General features: G+C 31.0%; 7 protein-coding genes and 1 non-coding gene across 8 annotated transcripts, besides 2 other annotated features; 4 read left to right on the top strand and 4 right to left on the bottom strand.

Moving 5' to 3' along the window:
• Positions 1-470: 470 nt before the first annotated feature.
• On the top strand, positions 471-1,430 carry TVAGG3_0290810 (uncharacterized protein; the record flags this gene model as incomplete). Its single annotated transcript, XM_001580285.1, has 1 exon — positions 471-1,430. One exon carries the CDS (start codon positions 471-473, stop codon positions 1,428-1,430), a length of 960 nt encoding a protein of 319 aa, XP_001580335.1.
• A 185-nt stretch (positions 1,431-1,615) lies between these two features.
• Positions 1,616-1,687, top strand: TVAGG3_0290820. The gene has a single exon. It is a non-coding gene; the product is annotated as a tRNA-Val (tRNA).
• A 766-nt stretch (positions 1,688-2,453) lies between these two features.
• Positions 2,454-2,593: a mobile genetic element.
• Positions 2,559-2,593: a terminal%2Cinverted (terminal inverted repeat of Kolobok-5_TV transposon ID:TVAGG3_0290840).
• Positions 2,594-3,870: 1,277 nt separating this feature from the next.
• TVAGG3_0290850 (uncharacterized protein) lies at positions 3,871-6,916 on the bottom strand (the record flags this gene model as incomplete). Its single annotated transcript, XM_001580286.2, has 1 exon — positions 3,932-5,722. The coding sequence occupies one exon, from the start codon at positions 5,720-5,722 to the stop codon at positions 3,932-3,934; it is 1,791 nt and encodes a 596-aa protein (XP_001580336.1).
• TVAGG3_0290860 (uncharacterized protein) lies at positions 6,488-6,922 on the bottom strand (the record flags this gene model as incomplete). The annotated part of the gene is made up of 1 exon (XM_001580287.1): positions 6,488-6,922. The coding sequence occupies one exon, from the start codon at positions 6,920-6,922 to the stop codon at positions 6,488-6,490; it is 435 nt and encodes a 144-aa protein (XP_001580337.1).
• A 402-nt stretch (positions 6,923-7,324) lies between these two features.
• Positions 7,325-7,558, top strand: TVAGG3_0290870 (uncharacterized protein; the record flags this gene model as incomplete). The annotated part of the gene is made up of 1 exon (XM_051229124.1): positions 7,325-7,558. One exon carries the CDS (start codon positions 7,325-7,327, stop codon positions 7,556-7,558), a length of 234 nt encoding a protein of 77 aa, XP_051098854.1.
• Positions 7,559-8,153: 595 nt separating this feature from the next.
• TVAGG3_0290880 (cyclin-dependent kinase inhibitor 2C-related family) lies at positions 8,154-10,738 on the bottom strand (the record flags this gene model as incomplete). The annotated part of the gene is made up of 1 exon (XM_001580288.1): positions 8,154-10,733. The coding sequence occupies one exon, from the start codon at positions 10,731-10,733 to the stop codon at positions 8,154-8,156; it is 2,580 nt and encodes an 859-aa protein (XP_001580338.1).
• A 2,178-nt stretch (positions 10,739-12,916) lies between these two features.
• TVAGG3_0290890 (meiotic spindle elongation) lies at positions 12,917-14,775 on the top strand (the record flags this gene model as incomplete). The annotated part of the gene is made up of 1 exon (XM_001580289.1): positions 12,917-14,500. One exon carries the CDS (start codon positions 12,917-12,919, stop codon positions 14,498-14,500), a length of 1,584 nt encoding a protein of 527 aa, XP_001580339.1.
• A 76-nt stretch (positions 14,776-14,851) lies between these two features.
• TVAGG3_0290900 (uncharacterized protein) lies at positions 14,852-16,420 on the bottom strand (the record flags this gene model as incomplete). Its single annotated transcript, XM_001580290.1, has 1 exon — positions 14,867-16,393. The coding sequence occupies one exon, from the start codon at positions 16,391-16,393 to the stop codon at positions 14,867-14,869; it is 1,527 nt and encodes a 508-aa protein (XP_001580340.1).
• Positions 16,421-17,698: the final 1,278 nt, after the last annotated feature.

The following is a 17,698-nucleotide window of genomic DNA, read 5'->3' on the forward strand; positions in this document are numbered from 1 at the left end:
GTTAATCGACTTTGAATTTTTAGCAACAATTAAAAGTGAAATAGAAGCTCTGCTCATGATACTCACAAATTTCATATGCAAAAAGATATGTGCCCTCTCAAAATTGAATGCATGAACGTGAAGCCTTAGGAAGAACTTCTCTTCATTTATCCCAAAAAATATACATTATTGAATGATTTGCTATCTAACATGAGAGAATGTCCTTTTGTACTATTCAGATACTTAAAATATGAATAATAAATATGACATAATATTTTTCCCTAATTGAAGTGTATTGCTTTGGAATAACTCAACCAGTCCTGTAAAATGAGCTTCGATTTAATTCATTCTTGAAATATATAAAATTGCAATAAATCCAACATAATTGAATAAGAAAACCAAACAATTATAATAAAATCAATTATGATATATGCAATTAAGCTTGAATCACAATCTAATACCGTTTATATAGCATTTTTTTTCGGAATTCAATGTCTTCTTCTTCGTCATTAGACACAGCATCTGGATTTTCTGAAATGGATAGTGCAACAGGCGATATGATTGGAGGCATTGATCAAGAAAGAACTGATATTAACGATGTTGAACAATTAATTAAAACTCAAAATGCTGAAGCCAAGAGATTTCAACTTGGAATACTCAAAAGTCAAAAGAATATGAAGAAATGGACAAAAACCCAAGTAGATACAGTCTCTGCAATTCGAGAAGCAGAAGTTGAAGCAAAAAGATACGAACTAGAAAGATTACAAGCCGAATACGAAGCAGATTTAGCAAATAAAGAAACAGAATTTGAATCAGAACTTCGTGATATACAAACAGAATGCGGTGAATTACGAGTTAAAATTCAACAACTTGAACTCGAACTTAGCGAGGTCAAAGAATCCAGAAAACGTGACTTACTTACAGTTAGATCCCAAATAGAATCTAGTCTTAAAGAAATGGAAGCATCTTCAATGAGTCATGATAATCAAATTGTTCAACTGAAAGCAGTCCTTGATGACTTACGTCAAAAGCATCAGAATGATATAGATCATGCACTTCTTGAAAGCCAATCAACAGAAGAAATTACAGATTCCCAAATTTCTCAAATTGTTGATTCAATAAATCGTCTTCAACGAGAATCAAGACATTCGGACGAATCATACGGAATGAAAATGAATGAGTCGCAATCTACAATAGAGATGCTTAAAGGAGAAATAAGTTCTTCCCAAGATAGAACAAGATTATTATGTGATGAAATACAAGTAGCACAACAGAAGCTCGCTTCTCTACAACAAGATCTATATAAATGTGAGGAACAATCGAGAATGCTAAAAGAACAAATAATTTTTGCGGATGAACAGAAAAAGATTATGAAAAACGAATTGAATAAATTAGATTCGGCTCTTTGGAATACAAAGAAGAGTACAATTATGACACAAGATAGATTCTGAATTATTTCCTTTTGTTTTATTAAATGTTTTAATTTTTGATTAATTTACACTCAATATTTCGAAATTACAGTTCTATAGTAATAGTGACGAATTTGAATTTATCAATATACTTCCAATTTCAATTTTTATGATATGAACATTATTTTAATTTACAAAAAGAAAAAATAAATAACCAAATATGTAAAGTCCCAGTAGTATATTGGTTAGAATAGATCCTTGACACGGATCAGAGGCCAGTTCGATTCTGGCCTGGGACATTTTTTTCTTTTTATTAGCATAGCATTGAATGATTATTCTTTTTGTAATTAGAGCAAATCCGATCAGATACCAATTAATAGTGATCAGAACAGCTAAAAGCTTCATATGAAATTCTGAAAAATATGTATTTATTTTTTTATATTGCTCAAGAATGACAATTCTGCTTAGTAGTACTGTAACGAAAACATTTTCATATTGAATCCAAGTTAAATACAGTTATATTCATATAAATAGAACAAAAGACAAGATTTTTTTGCCAATCACTCCAAATCACTTGATTTTATGAATATATGTCAAGCATCACATACAATTAATAATAATATTTTTTATTTTCAAAAAGGTACTTTTAATGGGCCAAAAATTGAAAATTTTTAATTTCTCTAGTTTCTAGCTAGAATCAATATAGAGTTCATATGCAAAAAGTGAAACTACTATGGTGTTGAAAAAAATATCAAAGTTCCCCACTTAAACCCTATATATAAAGTACTCACAAAATCTAGATTGAGAGGCGGTCAATGACTTTTGAGGGGAAATTAACGCATGGAATTTAATATTATTTAGGTTGATATTCTTGCTTATTATTTCAGAAAAAAATCTTAAAAATTTCAATAGGAAAATTGAAAGCAATTCAAAAAATTGCTAACATGTAAATTTTAATATCCTATGCATAATTTCATATTTTGAACAATTTTTATTTTTGTTTAAAACTTAAAATTTTGCGAATTTAATATAATTTATAAAATATAATACGTATATATATTTAAGGGTGCCCTATAACGATAATGTAAACATCACAAAATTAACCTTATTAGAACTCGAATGAATGGATTATCCAGATTCTAGTTCTCAATATAATAGCCTTAAAAGTGCTTTTCTGAGGGTGGTTTATCGTCTATAGGGCACCCTTAAAATACACTAAATTTAATTGTTAATTGACGTTTTTGGGAATGAATTTTATCAAAACATGCCTGAATCCGAAAATTTGAAAGAACGAATTACACAATCATATATGTAGAATTCAAAATACAAACTTAAAGATTGTATACGTTTAAAATTATTCAGATTGTGTTTGATTTCCACTCATTCTGTTTCTTTTGAACTCTAACACTAACATTTCATGATGATTACATGATCCATTTATACATGGTTGAATTGTTCCAGATTCTACCAGAAAATCAATCCAAATTTCTCAATGCATTCATGTTGATTGGACAAAATTTAAAATTTATCAGCCTGTTTCCAGAGAAACTCAGATATTCACTAATGAAATGTAATTTTTCCTACATTTATTTCAATCAAATTTCAAAAAATTGACTGCAGAGCTTGAAAAGGTGATGAATCATGTTGTTATTAGATGTACATATTAGATTTACTATTTCCAAAAAAATGCTCAAATTTGAATAGTTTTTAGAAAATTTGGAATTACACTCCTTACATTATATATAATTAAATGTTTAAATTTTATTTATTTTTCCCTTTTAATTTTATAACGTGCTCTATCAAAACTAACCTCTCAATTGAAGGCCACAAAATCTAAGTAGTGAGGGTACACAAATTTTGTATGGAGTACGGTTCAATTTTTGAGAGCCTCACTACTTAGATTTTGTGACTACCTTATATATATAACAAGACTGTCATGTAGAATTTCAGACTGGCAAAGGTTCAAGAGCGGGTCGCCTTATTTTTTTATTTCTTTAATTTAATAAAGACTCTTATTTCCAGACTATACTTGATATCGTTGAGAAACATATTTCACACACTTTGTATGAATATTGAATTAATTCAGAAAATAAATCTCAAAATTTTTGAATGATCAGCACAATAAATTGAATGACCCCTAGGTTTCATTCAATTAAAAATGGTGCCAAATAATATATTATGCAAGATATTGCGAAATATTTTTGATAACTTGTAAAAAAGTGTAAACTTCAGAATACACAATAATATATTATTTGGATATTATATATAGTTACAAATATTATTGCCACTCAAAAAATCACGATTTCAATTTTTCTCGAAATCTAGCCTTGAAATGTATATTAATTTTACTAAATATAAGCATTATATTATATGCTAATGGACTTTTTTGAAAGATAGTAGTTAAACATGTATATATATTCCTCCAAAGTTCTTTCAATTTCATTGAAAGGGAGGAAAAAAATTAACGAAAAAATTGTTTTGAGGAAAAAGCAAATAAAAAACAATTAAATTAGTATAGAAACAAACAAAACAAATATAAACATTTATTTAGAGCTAAGGAGCTTTGCAATATCAACTGAAACTTCAATTAACGATGGAAGACTATCTTCATGCAAAATTTTCTGGAGTTTAACAAGTGAATCGACCAAAAGAACGATACTTTCTACAGAATATTTCATTTTGATCAATTTTTGCGTTTGAATGTAAGTTTCTAGGAAGAATAAGTGGTATTTCTCTGTTAGTATCAGTTCCAGTATGAAAGCAATGATTTGCGCAAGCTTTGGCATCTCTTTAATTTTGGAATATTTGATGAAAATCATATGTTTTGAGGCAATCTTCGAAAATACCCAGCCAATGTTTTGTATATCGAAGTCTTTATCGTAATAATACAAAACTGTGTACGCTAGCTGAGCCATTGGCGAAGATGATGTAATTGGTCTCAAGAAAGCATAGATTTTCGAGGTTTTGAGCTGCTTGCAGAGGTCATCTATGACTATAGATAAATTTACGTAGTTGTAAATGGGTGGCGGATTCATAGAAAATTGAGATATATTTGATGGAGTGCTTAAAGCTGAAATTGCTTGGACAAACAGGGGTAGATTAATCAAAGCGTCTTTTCTGTAGCATGTTTCTTTAAATCTTTCGCTGTGATCAATGGCAGTGAAGAGATAAGGAGTACAATGAACATTTAAGAGCTTTGCGAAGAACCTACAGCAGCCAGCGAAGTCATAAAAAGGATAGCTAAGCAAAGTATTGCTAACTTCGACTACAGTGTAAGATAAAGTGGATAATGCGAGATATACGTTCTGAATTGAGTTGCAACCATGTAGAAGAACAGTACTTAGTAAGGCAGGAAACTCGGAATCAGGTGCGCGCCCAAGTAACTCGTAGAATAATACATCAATATCTTTTTGAAGAATTTGAGGTAATTTAATTCCACATTTCTCGAAGTCAATGCCAAGACTAACAAGGTTTTCATATATTTTCCTGACATTCTTCGGTTCGAAATTTTCTGTTGGTTTGTAAACTTCAGAATCTTTTTTGACATCAAACAATTCAGAAGTGAAAACATTATTTGCGAATTTTATGAGTGGTCCTTCATCATCTGGTATTACATCTATAACAGGTAAAGGGTTTGCAGCTATTACTGTATCTTTCTGCCTGTATTGTTCAGTAACAACTGCAAATATATTTTGAGATGAGAATTTGTTAACTTTTGTGGTAACGTTGTACTCATCTTCCAACTTTTTCTGCATCTTCTCTTCAAATGTCATATTCTTACTCCTAGATAATTGGTCTAATGCCTTTTCTTGTGTAGCATTATGAATATCCGGTACTAAAGAGAGCTCAGCTTCATCTGGTGTATATCCTACAGCCATCTGATGCGCTTCAGCCTTTACCTTATACGATTTATGGTTCTTCAAGAACAATTCTTTGAAAACTCCTTCTCTCATATGTCTAAACGCTGATCGGTTGGTTAGTTGCAGCTGGAAATCCTCGAGCCTACGAATGGTTACCCCGGTGACCGGATTGAACGCTTCTTGTGGTTCGGCCAATTTAAATGTCGGATGGACAGAAGTCGTTGAAGTCGCCGCGGACATGGTCGTTGACTCGGCGAGATTCATTTCGTCTTCATCGTCGAAGAATAAGGGCTGTGTTGCCGGTCCAATTTCGGTTGTTGCGTTTGATTCCAAAGAAATCTCGTCCAAACTCGCTGATTTCTGGATTTGAGATGACGGGAGGTCCGATTTCTGAGGAGATTTCGTTCCTAGATCATCTAAACTTGGTGTTTTTGGTACAGAAATGTCGAATCCGTCGAGATTTTCTTCACTCATCGTTTTATTACGGGATTTGTCCTTGTGATGATGCTTGTGTTCTTTATCTCCACTCTGACTTTTGTCTTTACTTGATTTGTGGTGTTTATGCTCTTTATCTGAAGATGGAGATTTTGATTTATGGTGGTGCTTCTTTTCTGGGGTCTGGGAGGCATCATTTGACTTTGATCTCTTCTCTTTTGATGGAGATTCTGAAGAATTCAATGTTTGACCGCTTTGATTTTTATCATCTTCAATTTTTGACAAATTATCTGAACTTCCTGACTTATTTTTATGGTGATTCTTTTTCTTGGTATCTTCCTCACCTTCTGCATGCGTTTTTGAGTGCTTATGAGGTTTGGATGATTTTTCGGATTTTTCTTTAACGGAAGTTTCCTCTTTTACCTCCGTAACAGACTTCTGTGGTGAACCCGTGATATTATCAAGGTCAATATCCGGAATTGAAGGAACATCTGGGTCAATAAAAACGCTTTGATCGTTATTTTGATCCTGTACGGGCGTAGATTGGTTTTCCTGAGGAATATTCGCTTGTGTCTTCTGCTGTTGCTGTTGCTCGATTGCGCGAATTTCGGATTTCTTAGTTGTCACTGCTGGATTAAAGGAATTCAATTCCAACAATATGTAAATCAATTCTATTATATCAACACAGTTTATATCAAACTTAATTTCTCCATCTCTTGAAACAATTAGCTTGTTTATATCTGTTGGCGACGGATAGACATCAGGAGGTGGCAATCTCGACTCGTTATAGAGAAGTATACCATCTTAGCTTTGTATTTCGAACGATCTTTCAAAGACAAAAAGAATTGCGTCGATATAATCATTTTGACCTTTCGCCTGTATTGGATATCCAATTAAAGCTGGTATATATCTGTTGTACATATCGCGAGCTACCAATAATGCGGCTGCTAAATTACTGGTTTCTGCTTCATTTTTTGATTTCAATTTAATTTTCATGTTGTAGTTGTCAACTCGAGAGTTTAAATATATCGAATAGTGTTCTCCAATCTTTTTATATAATATTTTGAAGTGCGGAAGGAATATAATTAATGGTTTAATCTCGTTAAATTGATCAAAACACAAAACAGATCCTGCAATAAGGCAATTCCTTTTAACAGCATGATCATTGTTGATTGAAACTGAAAACTTATATGCGAACTGCTTTGAAATGTAACTAGAAGGTTTAGTAGCTTTAGTCATTCCGCAGACTGTCACTTTTTATTACTTATTTTTTCATCATTTCTTTTTTTCAATTAAGCATTCTAGTGGATCCAACAAGGTTGTGAAGTGGAAATGCAATTTGGATAAATGTCATGACATTTGGGATATGTGAATTTAAAATACCAGACAATCATCATTGCACATTTGTAAAGCTATAAAATACTGAACCTTTCTTTAAAGATCTTGATTCAAATTTAGTTCTTGATGAAATTAAAACATATGATGAAAACATTAAATTTTATTAACCTAATTTGAAGATTGATGGATGCATTTGATTTCATCATAACGAAGCCAGGAGCTTACACAGGCTTTCCATAACAATGACGCCGTATGCCTGGCAAATATCATACATGCAACACTCAAAATGAATGATCGAAGAGGTTGACGAGGAAACGCAGGATACAAACATTTTCGACGAGCATCGAACACTCTCTGGTGAGATTCTCAGACATGTCGACAGGAACACAGGGTGTGGCTAGGCTTAATGTATATGCTATTCTGTTCTCCTCTTCAGCACGGCAGAGGAAGACGACAACATCTACGATGCGCTCGTCAGGAGAAATGAGTAGAAGTACAATATACTTTGCTAACACACTTTACAAAGCTGCCATCTAAGATCAGAACCTTATGAATAGGCCTATCATACAGACATTTACAGCAAACAACATTTCCGGTTTGTCCACATCTGTTTCGCCTTTCTTCAGTTTTTAATAATTTTTTTTTATTCTCACATCAAAAACACCCATGCATTCTCTGCTATTTCTGCTCATTGTTCAATTTATCTCTGCATTATCACTCCTGTTGTGGTTTCCATCTTCTCTTTCCTCTTTGAGGTTTGAGTCTGCAAATTATTCTTCTTCTCTGTCTCACAATTCTCGTTTCATCCTCTTAGAAGCGGCTGTACGCTTTTTCGTTGTCGTTGGAGGAAGAGTCGATTTCAGGGAACCTCCTCTTAATTTAATCATTTATAGTTGCACCATGTGAAATAAGAAGTTCTGCTAATTCTTTATAATTATAAAATACTGCATTATTGAGAGCGGTACTTCCAAAATTATTTTTTTCATTGATATTTGCACCATGTTCAATAAAAAATTCTACTAATTCTTTTTTATTAAAAAATGCGGCGATATTGAGAGCGGTGTTTCCACTTTTATCTTTTTCATTGATATTTGCACCATGTTCAATAAGAAATTTTACTGCTTCTTTTTTATTATAAAATGTTGCAATATGGAGAGCGGTGTTTCCATAAATATCTTTTTTCATTGATATTTGCACCATATGAAAGAAGAACTTCTGCTGTTTCTCTTTTATGATTTTCTGTTGCGATATGGAGAGCGGTGTTTCCATAAATATCTTTTTCATTGATATTTGCACCATGTTCCATAAGAAATTCTGCTGTTTTGTTTCTATCATATTGTACGGCAATATGGAGAGATGTTTTTCCATATTCACCTTTTTCATTAATATTTACACCATGAGAAAGAAGAAGCTCTAATATTTCTTTATAATTATGTTGTGCTGCAATATAGAGAGGAGTTTTTCCATCTTTATCTTTTCCATTGATATTTGCACCATATAAAAGAAGAAGTTCTAATATTTTTTTATGATTATAGTCTGCTGCAATATGGAGAGCGGTGTTTCCATAAATATCTTTTTCATTGATATTTGCACCATGTTCCATAAGAAATTCTGCTGTTTTCTTTCTATCATGTAGTGCTGCAATACAGAGAGCGGTATTTCCATTATTATCTTTTTCATTGATATTTGAACCATATATAAGAAGAATTTCAGCTACTTCTTTATTATTATTTTCTGTTGCAATATAGAGAGGAGTTTTTCCATCTTTATCTTTTCCATTGATATTTCCACCTTGTGTAATAAGAAGTTCAATTAAAATTTTTCTATTATGTAATGCTGCAATATGGAGAGCGGTGTTTCCATGATTATCTTTTTCATTGATATTTGCACCAGATACAAGAAGAACTTCTGCTGTTTCTTTTTTATTATTTTGTGCTGCAATATGGAGAGCAGTGCTTCCATCTTTATCTCTTTCATTGATATTTGCACTATGTGAAAGAAGAAATTCTGCCATTTCGTTTCTATTAAATTTTGCTGCAATATGGAGAGCGGTTTTTCCATCATCATCTTTTTCATTGACATTTGCACCATATAAAAGCAGAAGTTCTACAATTTCTTTATTATCATTTTCTGATGCAATATAGAGAGCGGTTTTTCCATCATCATCTTTTTCATTGACATTTGCACCATAAAAAAGAAGAAGTTCTGCAATTTCTTTATTATTATTTTCTGATGCATAATGAAGAGCAGTTTTTCCATTTTTATCTTTTTCATTGATATTTGCACCATATAAAAGAAGAAGTTCTGCAATTTCTTTATTATTATTTTCTGATGCATAATGAAGAGCGGTTTTTCCATCATCATCTTTTTCATTGACATTTGCACCATAAAAAAGAAGAAGTTCTGCAATTTCTTTATTATTATTTTCTGATGCATAATGAAGAGCAGTTTTTCCATTTTTATCTTTTTCATTGATATTTGCACCATATAAAAGAAGAAGTTCTGCAATTTCGTTATTATCATTTTCTGATGCATAATGAAGAGCGGTTTTTCCATCATCATCTTTTTCATTGACATTTGCACCATAAAAAAGAAGAAGTTCTGCAATTTCTTTATTATTATTATTTTCTGATGCATAATGAAGAGTAGTTTTTCCATTTTTATCTCTTTCATTGATATTTGCGCCATATGAAAGAAGAAATTCAACTATAGCTTTATTATTCAATTTTGTGGCGTAATGGAGTGGAGTCATTTTCTTATTGTCCATGCAATTGACTCTAAATTTATTAGACGAGGCAAGTAATACTCTGCAAATATCAGAATTTTGCGATTTACATGCGAAATGTATAATATTCCTATTACGATAATCTGTTTTATCATAAAATTCATTGTTTCTGAGAATATCAATTGTTTGTGGAAATGCTGCACACCATGGAACAATAGAATATTTATCCTTCTCGAAAAGCAAAAATACGGCCTTTAAGTTTTGATATTTGATAATATATTTAAAACCATCAGATGTCTTGATGCTTTGAATCCATTGTTCAAATACGAAATATTTAAATTCAAGGATATATCCAAGCATTTCATTATTATGTGAACTTACAATGTGTTTGAGACAATCAATGTTTATTTCATTATCTTTCAAACATTCGTTGATAATATCTGTATTTCGGCCAATTATTGAGTAGCAAAGACAATTCTGTGTTTTTTGGCATATTTGATTTGAAAGTAAGAAATGGAAAATGTTAACAGATCCAAAATAGGCACATGCTTCAATCAATGATAACTTTATTGAATTGCAATCAAATTGTTTTGACATATCAGGAATTTCAAGAAAATATGGTTCCTGCTCTATACTTTGTTGGGTAATATACTCCTTGAACTTATCAATTTGGTCATGCATAACTATAAATTCAATTGAATCCTCCATTGGGAATTGTGTATCCGAAATTTCATGAAAGTCAGCCCCGATATGTTTGAGTATTCTGATGTAATTCTCTCTAGAAGAATAATTGTATTGAAATGCCATGATGACAATCTTTGTAAGTCGCTTGATTGAAAGTTGATACTTCGTTATCAAAACGTTTGTTATCATATTGCACATATCTTCAATAGATTCCTCATATTTGATTTGGAAAAGCTTTTCGAATGCCTCAATAAAGTCTGCATATTGTTTTGAATAGTCTGCGCCAAGTGAACTTTGGATCATTTGATTGCACTTGACAAAAATTTTTATAATAATTTTTTCTTCAGGTACTGAGGATTAGAGTCCTATGACCATTCTGCAATGGAAATCATGTTACAAATGCTATTTCCATCTTCTTTCTGTATAGCAGATATAGAATTTGACGATTTTTTGCGAAATCAAATCTAAAATCTCAAGTATCTTCTTTCTCTACCCGAGTTGCAAATAATAACCTTCTTAAATATGTCGTTGCAATCAATGTTTAGTTAGTAGAATTCCAATAAAATACGTATTGATTGAAAATGATGTTGTATTTACAGATCAACAAACTAATATGAACTTAATCTTATATTTTTTGTAAGATACACGAATATTTATATATGTTTATTCAACAGCTCATTTCTATAAATTTAAACAAATATTAATCGAATTAATAATGATTTGCAGATCCAAACTAACATAAATATTTTTGCATGCTATTACTATTTTAATATCATACATTTATTCACCTGAAATTCCATCGCAAACTTCATAGTGATAAATGTTTGAAAATTTGTTTTCACTAATGGAAACATTTTGAAATATGACTCTTTGAAATGATTTTGCCATTTAATTGAGCTTCGATATATATGATGAAGCACATAATTTCGTGCAACAAACTATTGTAAATTGCCACAATTTCGTGTAATTTTTTGTATGTGTATTATTTCAAATGAAACAAATGGTATCAGCTCTCATGATGATGCGGCTCTTTTCTAATAATTCTTTCACGATATTCTGCATTGTGGCCTGAAATTTCAAATATTATTTTCATAATGAATTAATTTTGATTCTGAATTCACTTGAAAAATATCAAATTCCAAACTGTCACAAAATTTCAATATTATGTTGTATAATGACTGTTTCAATATATGAGAGTGCAGTTTATGTAAAATATATGAACTTAAAATGTAGATACGAACATTTATATATAAACAAACAAAATGGAAATAGTTATATTATAGTTCAGTAATCGTGTCTTCATCCGTTTGGATGACAAGATTATCAGTTGATTGTTCAACCCGAGAAATTTCTGCTCTTATGCTATCAATTGGATTGTCTAACTCTCTTGTATGCATGTTATTAAGTAAGTCATTCAGTCTATTATTAGATCTTGTTGGGCAGCAAAAATTAAGATTAATAAACCTAAAAGTGAACAAAAACAAGAATATAGTTATAAATACCCCAAAAATCTCATAAAGAGATTCACGAACTTTTCCAAATTCTTGCTTAAAGCTGATACATTGAGGTTCTAAAACATCATGCCATAATGTAGTATTTTCTCGGACGATATCATCGAGGTCGTTAATAATTTCAGCCGAGCATGAAGTTTTGTCGATTGAATAATTTAGAGTTGTAAATTGTACATTAAGTTGGAAATTTCGCTTAGAATACAATGATAATCGAACAAAAAATGGCTGTGTCATCATTACAGAGCATATTGTAGCATTTTGACAAGATATTTTAAGTCTTTTTTTGTTTAACGAACTATCTGTGTAAAATTCTGCAGTGAACGTATCTTGTCTACTATTTGTATTAAAGGTTATATACTTTTTATTTGAAGATTCAGAAAAAAATAAACATTTTGGTTCAGAATCAGTGAAATTCATCTTATATTTGTAAGAAAGACCGTAATGATGCATTATACCATTTGATTTGCAGATAGATGAAGGCATTATCCATTGAACTAAGCTTTGTTTCAAATCTGATTTTAAAACTAGAGGTGAATCTGATACAGAAAAGAAGCGAGTAAAAGAGTTTATAGTATAAGAGGCAAGATTTTGATAGTATCCTTTTGATGCTTCGATCGAATAATAAGGATACGACTCTCTGAACGTAAATGCCGATGATTTTTGAAGATCTAATGTATGGTGTTTGTTAGGGAACAGTGTGATTCTATAAAATCCAGGTCTGATAAAAAAAATTAAAAATAGTACGCTAAAGAACATGATTCAAAAATATATCTGAGTGATAAAGGGTGAATAAAATACTTATTTAATAACATTACGTTCTCACTATTAACAATATATTTCTTTTGATCTGAATCGGATATTATAAATTTCAACAAAACACAACATTTTCACTTAATTTCATAATATTTCAAAGTGATGATTGTTATCTAATTCAATCAAAGCAAATATAAAAAATGGCCGTTTTAAATTATTTGAATGGATTGTGATGAGGCAAAATATGTTTATGGTCTAATTCAAGGATTTGCAAGCAACAAAAGATCTGAGATCAACAATTCCATTTCAAATATAATGATGATTTTTCGCTGTTTAGGTGTAAGAAGAATTTTTAATGAATTAATTCCATTTTTATGCAATACTCCAGCATTAACAGAATCAAATTGGTGCAAAATACTGACGGCAATCAAAAGAATCGATTTTTCAAGACTTTCAGATCAAGAAATTATCGATTTTATCTCAACATACAAATTAATGCGTGTAGACGGATCACAACATATTAAAAATCAGCTTTCTGATCTTCTTTTTGAAGCAGTTTCTACTATTTCGAAAGAAAAGATCAGCAAGATTATTTTACCTTTTGTTCTTGACCAATTAGACTCAGAATGGATGCCAGAACAGGCCTACGGTCTTACATTTCTTTCAGTTATCGCTGAATTTATCGATAATAACCAATTTAATTCAATAATTACAGAAAAAATTAATTTAATTCAATCAGATTCTATTGATGTCAAAAAAGACTTCATACAAATGATATCTAATTCTATTCACCAAATACAAAAACCCGTTTTGGATCAAATAATTTCATTAATTGATAAAGAAACAGAATCAAATACCTCAGATTTACTTTCAAGATCGATAATCGACTTCTTAATTGCATATGTTGATCTTACAGGAGACAGTGAAACAGCAATTGCAATAGGAGACGGACTTTTACATAATGAAAGATTTATTATCAGGCAAAACTACATTTCAAGCATTTCAAAACTGTCAAAGAAATATTCTTCATCGATAGAATCCATTTACAGAGAAATTGCTTTTGAATCTGATGTAGATATCATTGAATCTGCTGCAAAAGAACTTTCCAATTTCACTGAAGTAGAAAACATAAGCGAATACAAGGAAAGATTCGAAGTATTCATAAAGAATCAAGAACCATGTGTTAGAATAGCAGCAATCTCCTCAATTTGCTCAAAATCGAAAATTCTTGGGTTGGATTTCGTTTCAAAGGCATTACTAGCAGAATTGAATGATTCTGAGCAACTAGTTAAGCTGTCTACTATTAATGCTTTGAAAAACTCCGAAATTCCACCTGAAAAAATTTTAGATAAAATTATTGAAGACTATTTTTCATTGGGATGGCGTGAAAAAGTTAGTATAGCTCAATTGATGCCTTCTTTGATCGATGATAGTCCTCCTCCAAGGCTACTTCCTGCGTTTTTCATGCTTTTAACAGATGATTCGGCCGCTGTAAGGAATTCTGCCGTTCAAACCTCAAACATTCTTGTAAGACTCCTTGATGAAAAATCTCTTTCCGTTTTACTAGTGCAAATCTCAAAATTGTCAAATCATCCCGATTATCAAATCCGCCAATCCATTGCAGAGCTCATTGTTGTTGCCGGATTGATAGACCAGTGTCATGATATACTAGAACAACTCTCAAAAGACACTGTTTCTAACGTAAGATTAACTATTGCAAAGATCTCACCATATGAAATCAGAAAGCCTCTTAAGAATGATGAAGATGAGGATGTGAGAGATGCTGCTAATGATATCTTGCACTAATTTTTGATTTTTATTATTATTTTGCTTTTGTTGTTTTTGTTTGTAGAAATGATTAAAATATATGAACTGAATTACTATTTTATGTAAAAATAGCTGCAATAAGCAAAAACAAAACCGATTTTATAAAATTTTATCGAATAATCCATTTTTACGCTTATTTTCAACAACAGAAATAACAGGCCGAGGTTAAAACTATGCTAAATAATACAAGAAAATGACAAAAACTATTATTTTTACATGATTTGATTATATTTTTTTCTTCGAATACCTAAAATGACTTTGGTTAAAAAGAACCCTATGCAATGGAATTGTTTTCTATTATCAAAAATCAAACGAAGAAAAAAAAAAGAATCCAAACAAATTTTTTTAGCAATCCAAACAATATATAAGAATAAAATCGTCAAGTCCCTTAAATTTTTGTGCCTTAAGAGGGTTTTCGGTCAAAAGTTGAACCCTCAAAACATATTTTCCACCTTCAATGACTTTTGCTTTGAAACCAAAGACTCTCTTCACTCTGTCCATATTATCTTTGAATTCTTGTGGAAATCCTTCTTTAAGAGTGGTTTTATCCTTATCTTTTTCAAAATCTTCTAAACTAGCCAAAAACAAGAACGGGCAGTGGATGAATTCATTTTTATATCTGAACTGAACCCAAAAAATCTTTTTAGTAGATTTTTGATTCGAACTTTTTGTTTCAATAACTTTATATGAAACAAAAGTTCCCAAATCTGACGGTAAAGGTTTGTCACTTGTAAAACAATCTATTATATGATGATCCTTGACAATGCACAAAGGATTTTTCTCAGAAATTTCATTGACAATACTAGAACCGTTCAAATTATCTTTTGGAACACATGTAATGAGGTTCCTTTTGAATTCTATTGGTAAACCGTTGTTTGTTTGTTTGTAAACTAGAAACGGTTGATAATTCTCATATTGTATGGAAGGTTTTGGAATTTTAGGCTCCAAAGGTAGGTATAAATACTTGTCTAGCATTTCGTTAACCGTTGAATGCTGAACAAAGTTGTATATATTAGTGTTGTCGAATAAAATTATTCCTGGCATTGAAAATAGCTGTTGTATTGTTATTTTATCCACTTTATTGTCTTTATCTGTAACTTCTACAAGTCTTTCTCCAGCATGCAATTGTGAAATCGCTTCTGTTTCGTTCAAATAAATAATTCCAAAAATATAATTGAGATTAGATACATCTTTGAGTTCAAATGTACGTTTCGTTATGCCATGTGTCTCATATTTACCTTCGTTGTTCTTAACAATTACGTAAAAATATCGATGAAAAACTAAAAATGCAAAAGGAACGAATTTACCCATTTTTTCAATATATTTTTTATCTATCTTTGGTCCAAATATTGCTACAAACCTCTTATTTTCATCTGAAAACCATTCATTTGATTCATTATTTTGTGAAGTATCAATAATGTTATACTTTGATTTATTTATGTAAAGAGTATCGAATATCTTCTGATATGCTCCCATAAAAGCTCTCCATGTATTAGAAAATATGTTGTGAGTATTTTTGAAATCAATAAAAAATTCTTTAAGGTAGTTTCCTATTGATAGATCAACGCTTGTGATGTTGTGTCGCTGGTAATAAATGTTGTAATTGCAATTATCGATTTGATGCGGATAAAATAATAAAGATGTATCAGTAATTTCGGATTCATTTATTTCAGGTGAATTTGTGTAATCCATAATGTATCGGTAGACATATGAATATATGTTATCGACATCACCTATGGATTTTATAAATCTGAGTGTTTTCAACACCAAAGCAGGAGTTATTAAATTGACAATCTGCTCATTGGTCATGTCAAAAGCAGGATAGTAAACTTTATATTCTTCTTTATGTTTATTATTTGATATGGATGACATAAAACTAAAAAAAATCCAATTTTTTTTTCAATTCCCCTCTAACAAAGGATGTCGAAAAAACAAAATTGTGGCAAATTGACCAATCATTTTACCATATTTAATCGCTTTGTAATGTGACGCGATTACTTTGGAAACCAAGAGGACGAAAACATTGAAATTATTTTGTTATTTTGCTGAATTATATAAGCTATTTTATATATAAATGAATTGTAGTCTGTCCTCTGATGTTATGAGTCCATCAAGGTTTTCTGATTTGTTTCGTATGACGAAGTATGAATAACTAAATTTATGCCATAATTTTAAACTTGTACTTTATGAATTCAATATTTTAATAAAACAAGTACGTTGAATCTGTCAGTTAGTTTGTACCCTCCCTGTTTTAATGAATCACTTTCATTGTTAATTCCATATAGATTTAGAAAATAATAAGTTAACAGGATTTATGTTTTCAGATTCGAACTGATGAACATATAGATAAGTCTTCTTACTAGTAAAACAAAACTTGCTTTCAATGTCGTATCAAAATAAATTTTGACTGCTGAGCATCAATGATATTCATATGGTATCGCTTAAATATAGAGTGGAATCAAATCACATGGCTCTCGGATTCAGAATTTTAGTTTTATAATTTTCAGATCCAGGATATATATATATCGCTGGAATCTTGATAGGTGATGGCATAACAATCTTGTACTATAGTAATAATTTAAGGGAATACAAAAAATAGCATAGTTCTCATGTTTGCTTACAAGATCTTTAGAGAATAGTCGTTGGTGAAGATTATCTTGATAACGATCGCATACTATTTACAACAGATCGTTGTGTACATGTTATTCTGCGATTATCATGTGAGATTATCTACGGAAACTCCTCAAATGGAATATTTGCTTTTGCAGGAAGCAAAAATACCCTATTATCTGTCACGTTTCCGCCAGGCTCTATGCTCAAAACCATCGGTGAACATGCATTCGATAGTTGTTCAAACCTTTCTTCGATTAATTTCACTAATTGTGAATTCCTAACGGAAATTCAAGGAGGTGCCTTTCAGAATTGTAGACAATTAAGAGAAGTTATACTTCCTAAAAATTTGACTGAACTAGCAGGTGGAGTTTTACAAAGCTCTGGGATTACTTATTTAAATATTCCGAATTCAGTGACTCGCATCGGAGCCTATTGTTGTACTTGGTGTGACCAATTACGCACATTAAATATCGAGCCAGGATCGCATTTAGTTAGCATTGGAACTGTGGCTTTAAATACACAGCTATATCACGAATCTTCATCCCGAAGCTAGTTTCAAGCATT

This window comes from Trichomonas vaginalis, chromosome V, assembly GCF_026262505.1.
Source record: "Trichomonas vaginalis G3 chromosome V, whole genome shotgun sequence".
Lineage (NCBI taxonomy): Eukaryota > Parabasalia > Trichomonadida > Trichomonadidae > Trichomonas > Trichomonas vaginalis.